The sequence below is a fragment of the Schistocerca gregaria genome, chromosome 2 (genome assembly GCF_023897955.1).
Source record: "Schistocerca gregaria isolate iqSchGreg1 chromosome 2, iqSchGreg1.2, whole genome shotgun sequence".
Classification (NCBI taxonomy): Eukaryota; Metazoa; Arthropoda; class Insecta; order Orthoptera; family Acrididae; genus Schistocerca; species Schistocerca gregaria.
This window is the reverse complement of record NC_064921.1, coordinates 448,446,046-448,458,148: the sequence shown is the minus strand read 5'-3', so window position 1 is coordinate 448,458,148 and position 12,103 is coordinate 448,446,046. Positions and strand designations below refer to the sequence as shown.

The following is a 12,103-nucleotide window of genomic DNA, read 5'->3' as shown; positions in this document are numbered from 1 at the left end:
TCCGGAACCACACGGTTGCTACGGTCGCAGGTTCGAATCCTGCCTCGGGAATGCATGTGTGTGATGTCCCTAGGTTAGTTAGGTTTACGTAGTTCTAAGTCTAGGGGACTGATGACCTCAGATGTTAAAGTCCCACAGCGCTTAGAGCCATTTGCACCATTTTGGACTTTCAGATCAGCATCATGCATATCTGTGCGGCCTTGCTCAAACTGTTGGCACAATTTCACTACGGTTGGATGCGGCATTGCGTTCGGTTCATATACCAATAGAATTTCACTGTAAATCTGTCTGCAATTTAGACGTTTCTCCCACAAGAATCATACTGGCCTACGTACTTCAACTTGGGACTATGTTTCTATTAGCCGCACATTTTGACTCCCACAATGTGATGCAACTGTTAACCGTACCGAAGCAGAGCTTCGTCTGCAGGAAATCCAGAACATGTGCTCTTTTCTGAGAATTGCGCAATGATCTTAGCGTGGGATGACATGTGTAAGATACTTTCTCAATTTCCTACGTACATCCTTGTTGATCTCAGAAGCTGCCTTGTTCAGCACATTAAACACCACTTTCCTCTAATCTTGTGTACGTACTGCTGCAGCACTCTTCTTTGATTTGTAATTAAATATCTGTATCAAGAAACGACGGAATCTATAACACACCATTTGCAACAGAATCGCTTTCAGTTACACTGCGTCTTCTGAACAAGGAGTAGCCGTCCCCATTGTTTAACGTCCTTAATCAAATATATGAGATAGTTTCTAGTGCATTTTTCGTTCTTCTCACAATGTGAACGCTGATATAGGGAGCCATGGGAACCAAGCACGAAACGTCTTATTACAAGAGCAGAACAGTGGGTCTAATAAAGAAAACTTCACTCTTTCGTCTACAATCCACCAACTAACACATTCGACCTTCCACCTAAATGCCTTCAATGGAAAGAAACCCATGGCTGTTACAGTCCGCCATAGGATCATACGTAAACGCACCATTTTTTTCCCAGAGAATCCTACTTTGAAGGCCCGTAAGGTCTTCAGCAATTTGTGAAATCTGTGGTTCGCATACCTAGTGCCCATCGGCTTGCAAAATTAGTTGCAGTTTTAGGGTTAGTGCCAAATGCCGTGGTCCAATTTTAGTTGCGTTAGCTTCCAAATGTCCCCCTTCCCGTCCCCCCTCCCCCCTCCCCCCCGGATATCAGGCTTCTAATCGCTCCTGATGCGTTTCTGGATCACAGGATCACAGGAGAGTCTTTTCTTATAGTGATCAGCTGTAGTAGTCCCTCGCATTCATTATTTCTGATACAGAGCATTGCCGTTGCCATTGCCGAGTTTTGAGAAGTATTACTCTTATTTCTCTTAGACAAGCCATTTCTTCTTTGCCGGAAATAAATTAACCAAACTGTAAATATAGCTTGTATTTATACTACAGTTTTGAAGCAGGCTTTGGCGTGATATTTTCCTGTATCCATCACCTTTGTACAGCGGATGCTGGGTACTAGTCTTTGATCGAAACTGGTCGTATATTTAAAAAACTTAAGCAGCAGCTTAGAGTGTTATATAATGTATTTTTAGTATAAATCATCTAAGCTTTAACACATCACTTTACAGCAAATAAAACTATTAAAAATAATTGAAATGAAATGAAATGTCGTGTGACAAGGGCCTCCCGTCTGGTATACCGTTCACCTGGTGCAAGTCATCGATTTGACGCCACTTCGGCGACTTGCGCGTCGATGGGGATGAAATGATGATGATTAGGACAACACAACACCCAGTCCCTGAGCGAAGAATATCTCCGACCCAGACGGGAATCGAACCCGGGCCCTTTGGAAAGCGCTGACCACTCAGCTACCGGGGGCGGACTAAAAATAACTAAAACGTAGGAACACACTGTGAAACAGAGAATATACTTCTAGAGATAAGCAAGTATCTATCGCGTGTCATGTTAGTGCTTCATACTCCGAGCTAGCGTGGCTGCGGCCGGACAAACTGCGTGACTACCACACTCTATGTCTACTTCACCGACTCCTCGTCGCGCAAGCACCCCAGTACCTAGGTTCAGAGATTAAAAACCTGTCATGCCATCATAATCGAAACACGAGGTCACTCTTATCTGGTATCCTAAATGTGCCCACTCACAAAACAAAAACTTTTGCAAACTCCTTCTCAGTTGCCGCTGTCCGCCTCTGGAACAATCTGCCCCTTACCCTGAGGAAAATTCAATCTCCTGTTGCTTTTAAGAAGAAGTTGAAGCATTTCCTACTATCATCCTCATAAAATTCTCCACAAAATTAATGTGCAAGGCCAATCCTCTCATCTGTCAAATAGCAAAGCTAGCGTCTCCTATCTTGCTCCTGAGATGCCTTCCTCTTCATCTATCTCTATTAGCCACGCAGTCTTCTTTTCCTTTATATTTCCTTAATTATGTTTCATCATGTCTCTCTATTCTTCTCCTCCCTTCACCATGAGTCTCCCTCATACTCCCTGCTGCCAGCACTCCTATCTAAAATCTTTCTCTTCAATAATGTATTTTTCTAGGTGTACCTTTCCAATTGTTTATCTCACTTTTTGTATTAGATGTAGTTTAACATGCCTACTAAAACATATGAATGTAAAATAAGTAGAATGCCTGGTTAGATGTAAGAGAGGGCCTGATGGCCCTAATCTTTCCAGGTTAAATAAATAAATAAATAACCATCCCAGTTGCATACTACGTGGGAACCAAACTTGGTTCTGTGGGAAAGGTGAAGAGATAAAACAAGGGTCGCAGTCTTGGTTTTAGACTTGGCACCAAGTGTAGATTAGGGAAATCCTGAAAAGTCGATACGCTCGTAAAATTAAAATTTATTCATGAGAATTATGCGCCGCACCGTCAGTCACGTTTGAGACTGTTTTATACCCAGTATACTCAGTATACAGTAATCGCAGCAGTTTCACAAACAGTTAGTCTGAAATCACTAACATGTCATTAAAATACTGAAATAGCTTAAAAATTGTTTGCCGAATTGTTTTCAGGAGATTGCTAAAGAGCTTGCACCACCTTCACAATTACTATCAAAACGTTATGTGAGACTAGAAGTTTTACGTAATAAAATGTATTCTAAGTGAGAACTGACGAGTGAGCAGCAGTAACAGCAATATCAGCAGCAGCGGCCTTCTGCTTGAGCGACTCACCTATCAACGTAATTTAAATTTCGGGCTACTGACATATATGACGACACACGCCGCAAAATCATTATATCGTGGGTCAGAGCCAACGTCCGGAATCGGTAGGTTCAGTTAACCAGAAGAAAAAAGATTCTAATTTCTTCGGTCTGAAACTATGGCTAATATTTCGTGGGATAAAGAAAGAGATTCTTCTGGTGTAATGATGGAACAATTGCAAACATATACTGCCCACATCTTCTGGACAATTTAAATGACCAAAAATACGCGAGTAGACGTCTCGTTGGAACTTTAGCCTGTTCACCATGTTTGATAAACCTTAAATTTTACATATTACCATAACTAAAGAAATCGATGGCGCAATTATAGCAGCTATTGACAGATATTTTACAAACCTTTCAAAGTCGGATTACAGGGGTGGAAAGTATTCACAGAAGAAACTTTGGACAAATTACATTGATCTAAGGGAGCCTACTACGTGCATTTTTTACCAAAAACGTTTATTTTCATCGTCGCAACAGGAATTAGTAACAAACTACTCTGAAATAGAGACCAACTTGTTTTCATTACCTTATCAATAGTCAAGAGAAAGGCATCTAGACGGTGATTTTCAGAATGACTGTTTCACCCAGCAGCTGAATGTGCACGTTCCGAAACTCCTCGACAGATTAAAACTGTGTGGGAGACAACGCCTCGTTCAGGGGTCTTGCGTTTGACGGGTAATGCTTTTAACGGCTGAGTTATTCACGACTCCCTCTCACAGCTTTACTTCCGCCAGAAACTCGTCTCCTACCGTTGAGACTTCACAGAAGTTCTCCTGCAGACCTTAAGACACTAAGACTCCTGAAAGAAAAGATGTTGCGGAGAAGTGACTTAGCCATAGCATAGGGGATTGTTTGCAACACGCTACGAAGTGTGTGCATCCGATGAGAGTATTTCCAACAGAAGTCAAGGTCCCGGTTCGAGACCCCGCCCACCAAAAGACGGAGAACTGAAGCCGTGAGGGCAATCCATTAATCACGCCTTGATAGCTCGGTCGGTAAAACAATTGCCTGCGAAAAGCAAAGTTCCACGCTCGAGTTCTGGTCCAGCGCATAGATTTAATCCGACGCGACGTTTCAGAACTTTTCTTTATTCAAATGAAAACTATTCAGTCTCTTGTTTCAAAACAGGAGCTACTGATTGAAAATCCAGTAAAAATGTAATTTAAATTAGGACTAGCTGTTGATCTTATGCACGGTTTAATGGTGCACCTCCTACAAATTTATGCTGTCTAAGGGAAACAACACTTTGCCAAGACGAAAGACACTTTTATCTCGCCATGTAGACTACAACCACTGACAGTGAGTCACACTGTAAATTATAAATAAATATTCATTAATAGAAATCACGTACGAAGATTCACTTTCAAAAACGCCTCCCATTCATCTCTTTAGAAATATCAAAATGGATTAGAATTATTTTGCTGAACACTTACCAAATGTCTTCCATCAGGGTCATGGATAAAGGCAATTACAGTATGCCCATCGTTATTCAAGGCACCATAATAAGGCTCATTGATAGACAGACCAGTAGACTGAACCAAATGGCTTAAAATTTCAATGCCATTACTTTCTGTTAAAGGCACTAATTCTCCATTCTCCTGCAAAAACAAAAAAGGTATAACTATCCACACACACACACACACACACACACACACACACACACACACACACACACACACACACACACATACGGAGGGAGAGAGAGAGAGAGAGAGAGAGAGAGAGAGAGAGAGAGAGATAATTACAGAAAGCGAACTGATACTCAACAAGAATGAGTCAATGGAGTAGTAGCTGATAAGTCAGTACATAAATTCCAAAATCAGTTGTGATAATGGAACAATTTTCTACTATTACATACTTTAGCTACAGCATATTTTGTGTAACAAAATGCATTTCTCAGTAACGTTTGAGAAAGGACTTGCGACAGTGCAGTAATTTTTCATTCAGGTTAATAGTACACCTCCATAAATCACATAATCCAGTAATAGTGCTTGAAATAATCAGTTTTACGCTTTTACCTGAAAGCACTTTTTTGTTATTCTCCTGATTTATTCCGTCAGTCCACTTTAAAGTATATGTTTTTGTTTTAAATGTTCCATATTTAAATGTAAAACTTTTAAACTTACACACTTCTGTTAAATCATTTCTGAAAGAAGACTTGCGAAATACCTCTACAAAGCAGATGTATACACTTTTTGTGTGTCAACAATTTTGGATAAAATTTATAGCCATGTGAGGTCCTCCATGAAATCATGAGTAAACTCCATTTTAAAATATTTTTGCGATGTTAACAGGAACAACGGTCTGAACAAATGACATAAGCTTTTGTAGCTGCTTTTGCTCGTATATATTTGTAACAGGAAAGATACGCCATTGGCTAAGGGTGATAACCCTCTGGGGGACACTGCATTGTCGAAGTTCGTATCTTGCCCGCGGAGAGGCTTACGTGTTCGCGTGGAACTGAGGGCTATGCCAGCTGTAGCACGCATGAAGGGTGTCCCACAACGCCCCATCTCTCCCATGTCCACTCTCATAGTCCTTCCCCATTTCCCCAACTCACTGTGAGATTCGATCCGTGCCGAGAAGTGCACGCTGCATGGGAAGATACGACATTAACGGAGCCTCAGTGATACCAGACGATCTCTATGGGTAATTAGCCTTGCACCGCGTGCGATTCCGGGGTGTCGACTGAACAGATCTCCAATTCTTGAGGGATCAAAATGGATAACACATAAAACAAAACAAAAACTGCGGGATTTGATGGGACCACAAACATCAAACTGGCAGCGTTTGAACGAATAGAAGCAGTTCCCGCAGCTGGATCAGGCGATAGACCACTGTTATTGAGAAGTATTGAGCAAGATCATACCTTTGTCTGGGGTTCAGAGGAAGACATGTCTCAACGAACAAACAGAAAAGGAAAGTAAGGAATGGCTACCTAAACATAAAAGGAAGGAATTAAAAGGTGTTGAACCTAAGATTTCCAAAAAAAAATACTGTCTCAGAGTGAAGAAAATAATCAGACGCTTTTGGCCTGTAAGACAGGGAAAAACAGAATAAGGGAGGAGTCTAAGACTCCCACTTCGCGGGATAAACGGATCCAGAAAGAAACGGAGGAGGAAATAGGGAAACAGGGCTATAGTACAGCAGTTTCGGTTTTGAGGATTGTGGTTCTCCAACAGGAATATCCACAATACAGGAGGGTCTATTTGGACAAAGTTGCTCTTAACTTTGTCTATGATGAGATGAGAACAGTGGAGCGACTTAAAGAGATGGTGCTCAAGATATCACTGTGGGAGGAGGCATAGCTGTTGGTCAAGACAGTGACTGACCTCTTCAGTACCGCAAAGGTATCAATTTGGGTACCAAAACTTCTTAAGGATAGTCCTCCTCTGAGAAAATAAGGGCGCTGAACCAGAAGGTGTCGACACAGGATTGGGGGTTAATAAACCAAAACGTTCTGCCGGACGGTCAAACCTTTGAGTCAGCGAAAAATCCCCGACGGCAATGCGAGAACAGGGCCTAACATTGCACTTACGATTCACGCACGTTGCCTTCAGAATGATCAAAGACATTAGAAGCGACAATGGCGGCAAGTTGTTGGCTGCATGTATTGCAGGTAAACCTGCAACACAATAAAGGGGCAACTGCTACTATTAGTCGTTTTCTGGCAAAACAGGAGATGGACGTGGCCCTGATCCAGAAAAGTTATCTATATAAAGGCGACGTTTCACGCCTCGGAGGAACTGGAAGTGAGCTGAGCTATGCTTGAAATCTCAAGAATTCCAGGACATGCTTTTACATTAAGAAAGAATTTTATTAATGCCGATTGCAGACTTATGTCCAAGGGAAAAATTTGCACATTTTTGTAATTGCAATAACAGAACAAAAATACCCTCAAGAATTATGTTCCACGGGCTTTTGACCATTAGACTGAAATAACATGAGGAAGGGAGCATGATTGAAACTGTATTGGCCTCAGTTTACCTTCTTTAAGAGGATAGTAGTCCCCCTCGCCAGGAAGCATGGAGACACTGAATGACGAAGTCGGCCTCCTGCCTTCCGTTCAACTAAAACATCCAAGAACAGAAGCTTACTATCCCTCTCCAACTCGATAATAAATGTAATATTGCGATGGGCACCGTTCGTGTGATCGATGAACTTCTGCCATGCATTTTCAGAATGAGATCATATCAAAAAGATGTCGTCAGCGTACCGTAGGAAGCAAGACTAGCCGGCGATGTGGCCGAGCGGTTCTAGGCGCTTCAGTCCGGAACCGCGCTGCTGCTACGGTCGCAGGTTCGAATCCTGCCTCAGGCATGGATATGTGTGATGTCCTCAGGTTGTCTAGGTTTAATTAGTTCTAAGTCTAGGGACTGATGACCTCAGATGTTAAGTCCCATAGTGCTCAGAGATATTTGAACCATTTTTTTTTAAGCAAGACTGATGCAACCTCGAAGGGTTCAAAGTTTCTTTTTCTCAAAATGCATCATGAAAAAGTTCGTGACAGCCAGACACAGTGGGGATCCCATAGCCATGCCATCCCTCATCTCATAGTATTCGTTGCGGCAAAGGAAGTACGTTGATGTTAAGGCATGGCAGAAAAGCTCGACGAACGCAGATGGAAACTGTAAGGACAAAAGGTCCAACTTGTCTTGCACGAGCACTCTTGTAAAGAACGACACAACATCCAGACTAGTCATTACGCCATTTTCGCCTATCTTTATTTTCCTGGGGGTCTCAACAAATGGCTACGAGTCAACAACGTGGTGTTCGCAGTGTCCGGTTTGAATACTAATAACCGTGCCAGATGTTTTGCTAATCTGTAGATGGGTAAACTGATTGCACTAACTTTAGGCTTTAGCGGAACATTTTCCTTGTGTATCTTCGGCAGTCTATATCTGCTAGGAACTGCCCAAAATGCTTTGCGAGCATGAGTCACTCCAGTCCTCTCTGGAACGTTCCGGACGCTGCCGTTGTACCTACTAAGCAGAAGTGACGCGGCTTCAAAACCGAAAAAAATTTATTGAAGCATGCCATCGCGAAATACTTAGAGGACACAACAATCCAGGTAAGAAATCAGTTTAGCCTTGCAAGGAAGAAAGGGAAGCCTTTGTCAAATACAACCTTGCAATCAAGCAAGTGAAGCTGTCATCCTGCAATGTATTCTATGAGGAAATGGAAGACACAGATAGTTGCTCCAGACTTCATTAAAGCAACTGAAAGTCTGCCAAAAAAGTATTGATTTCAAATAAATCCTATGGCCGGTTGGAACATTTCAACCATTCAAGTCATCACGCCGATACGGTATCCACTAAGATCTACTGCACAAGCAGGAGGGGATTTAATTAGATTTCAATGTAGATTATTTAGGGTCAGCCTAGCAGGAGAAATCATTTCTAATGTTTCGAGGACAGTGAGGGTTGTTTTCTTTATGAAGTCAGGAAGAAATTATCATACTAATGTTAAGAATATGAGATCTACCAGTCTGTCTACCTTTCTTCTAAAAATATCAGAAAAACTGGTTAGTGTGCATGTTAGGAAGAAGTTAACCGAGGTTCCTCTTCATATAAACCAATATGATTTTCAACCCAGTAAGTCATTTGAAACAGCACTTGATCACCTGGTTGGGAAGGTGGGAAAAACCTCTACACTTACACGAAATAGCTGCCTGCGTCTTCCTAGATATCGAGACAGCTTTTACTAATTAGACCTACGAATCCATGTTTAGAGCCGCAGAGGAGCGTGGCATTGAAACCACCACACGTAGGTGGAGTAAGACCCTGATAATAAGGGAACCTCCTCATCGCACCCTCTCAGATTTTGTGGTAAGAGGGCCCAGTGGATAGCCCGTCGAGAGCTGAACACTGATCAAGCATGAAAACAGGAAGAAATTGTACTCAACTGCGAAAAGAAAGCAAAATAGAAACAGTGAACTGTACACGGACATTAAGCGCAATATAGAAGTCTTCCACCGCAAGGATGTTGTGGTTTACTTGTCACGGCGTTAGGCTGTCAAGCGGGCGAACACTATTCGAACCGCCCTCGTGCCAATTTTTTTTTTTTTTTTTTTTTTTTTTTTGCTGTCCGCTCTGTTCAGATTTGTCTCTGCGTCGTGGTGTAACGTCAGTTTGCGATAGCGAGTTGTAAGGAAGGGACCAGTTGATTCTGCACAACTACTCTATTAGCAGCCGAAAACGGGACTTTCGAACGGAAACCGCAAACGTTTGATGACAATGCGACTAGTCAACCGAATCATTCACCGGGAAACACGCATGGTGTGTCACACACAGTATTAATAACAGTACGCGTGTCATATGATAGGAACCTCTTATCGAAGCACCTAACTTGCACTCCTGGTGCGTGAGTGAGACATTCCTTCTTTCTCTATTTAGGTGTTCATATGAATGTGAATATAATCACTCCCAAGGAAATGTCACGTAAGTTGCAACAAATGAACGCAACAGTGTCTTTATCACACAGTTTCTCTGTGCTCTGTCAAAACATACGTTTTTAACCTTTTTAAGGTTGCGTTCCATTTTGGCAGTCTTGACTCTTGAATTCCTTTGTTATAACATAGTCCACACCCGTTTATTTGTTGTTGTCATTTCTGTGAGACGTCTATGTGGTATCTCTCCTGCTCTCACTATGCATCACGTTTACTTGCGATGGTAACGTATTCTCACCACATAACTCATATTCTATAATCATTGTATAGCATGAGAACTGCCAATATTCCAGAAAAAAGACAAACATTTCAATGACCGGACGGTCAGTTCATAGTGTTGTGAGGAACACGTCTCGACCGCTATACATTCGAACACCGTGACCACTTTTTTTTGTCTCATTTTGTACGGCATTGATCGTTGCATTTGTTCGCAACGGACGTCCCATGACAACCGTTCACCGTTGATCCATTCACTCTGGTTTTTTTCTTTCCCTTTTTTTTTATTACAGAGGGGTGCTAACCCTCTGACCGAACACGTTGGGCTATCGTACCAGTATTAACCACGACGCTACTGCTGCTGAGATTCGCTCAATACAGAATTTGCTTAGCTTAGCCCGTTCACTGTTTCTATTTTGCTTTTTATCACACCTTCCTCCTGTTTTCATGATTGTCTGTGTTCAGTTTTTGAGGGGGTATCCACTGGTCCACTGGGCCATGTTATCACTAAATCTGAGGAGGCTGCGATGGGATGTTTCCCTTGTATGTAGAAGAAAGGTAGAATCCACCATGAGGAATGAGTAAATGGTGATTAACGCCATCAGGGGGTATCCACGAGGTATCGTCCCCACTACTGTGGAACCTAGTGATAAATGAAGTCATTGTAGAATTAAATATTATAGGCTACTTTTGCCAAGGGTATTTTACTCGTTATAATGCTTGTTAAAATTTGTTAGTACTGTTAGAACAATGGTACAATGTGCCCTAGGCATTGTGGAAAACTGGTGCAGATAACAGGCTCTAATATTTAGTCCTAAGAAAACTGTTGTAGTACCAGTTATGAGAAAACGAATCCAGCTCGCATACTGGAATCTAAAGCTCCTCGGGGGGGGGGGGGGGGGGGGGGGGGGGGTAGTGAAGTGTCTAGGGATGAAAAAATTAGTTCAAATGGCTCTGAGCACTATGGGACTTAACTGCTGAGGTCATTAGTCCCCTAGAACTTAGAACAATTTCGAAGTATAGTTTATATGAATATAGATCATTTTGAGGGTTTCGTGAGCATTTATTGACGTATTACCAATTGACATTTGTCTCGGGGTCTTCCGCGTTTATTAATTTTTCTGACTTTGGCCAAGCTAGCTATTCGTGCTGGCGAAACTTCAGAAAAATCATTAAACAGACGTGACTAGATACCGAGACAAAATTTGACAATACTTCCATAAGTTAGATGCTATACGAACACAATTATTAATTTCACATATTCTTCCATTTTAGAAAGCAAAAAGAAGAGAAGACAAACGAAGCAGGTCTTTTTCAGCTGACCCAGTCAAGTGTTACAAGTTACACATGAAAGATGTTACTCACGTTTACAGCTGCCCGCTGATGAATAGCTTCATAGATTCTCTCTTGATATCGTTGCAAGTCTTGAATGTCAATCATGAGTCCATCCGTTTCTCGATTGATATCCTGATGTTTTACAGATCTTCCATAAGCAATTATGATTCTAATCACATTCAAGTTACTAATATGCAAGCTGTATATGAAATAAATTTCTTACTTGAAGTTTAGCATCTTTCAGACGTGAAGGCCAGACTCTACTCGCAAGTATGTTATCAAGTTTAGGAAAATAAGCTTCTTCAATAGGTTTATCCCAGTGAAGTAGTCTTTCTACTCTTCCCATGTTGTTGCTCAGTCGTTCAAAATCATATCTGCAAAGTAAAAATATCAGCGAAATACGTCTTCAGTCTTAACAAATTAAATATAAGTTACTTCAAGTTACGTTATGACCTGCTGTACCTCTACCTCCTTAAAGCAGTTAATTGTATTATATGAGTAAAAGATTGTTATTTTTACTATCCACATCTATCTCTACACACTGGCGGATTAGGCTTCAGCTTAGGGTACCAATATTTGGAAGGAGTCAAATGTATAGGGACAATCCAGAATGTTTCAACATATTGAGTTTTTTCGTCTATTCACTTTTCTGCAATTTTGATTCCTCACCATTGCAATACCCTTGCCGCAATGTATGTTGTATCCATTTGCAGCTCCCTTGGCTGTGATGCTTCAAATATTCCGGGGTTCCTGTGCGGGCTATCCCTATGACGATTAATAAATTATGTTCCGCTCTCCAATAAAAACAATACACTTAAGATAACTCCATCTTTAAAACATAAGGAAGGGAAAATACATTTTCTGAATCCACCACTCCTCCTACATTCACCTTATAA

The 12,103-nt window shown here is 41.5% G+C and overlaps 1 protein-coding gene across 2 annotated transcripts in view; it reads right to left on the bottom strand.

Moving 5' to 3' along the window:
- The window catches only part of LOC126325594 (phenoloxidase 1-like), a 195,850-nt gene that overhangs the window by 63,679 nt on the left and 120,068 nt on the right, over positions 1–12,103 (bottom strand). For both annotated transcript variants that reach the window (XM_049995263.1, XM_049995262.1), the window contains exons 6-8: positions 11,431–11,581; positions 11,238–11,339; positions 4,642–4,806 (exon numbers count right to left, since the gene is read on the bottom strand). In XM_049995263.1, coding sequence (XP_049851220.1) covers positions 4,642–4,806; positions 11,238–11,339; positions 11,431–11,581 — 418 coding nt within the window. The remainder of the gene's footprint in view (positions 1–4,641; positions 4,807–11,237; positions 11,340–11,430; positions 11,582–12,103) is intronic.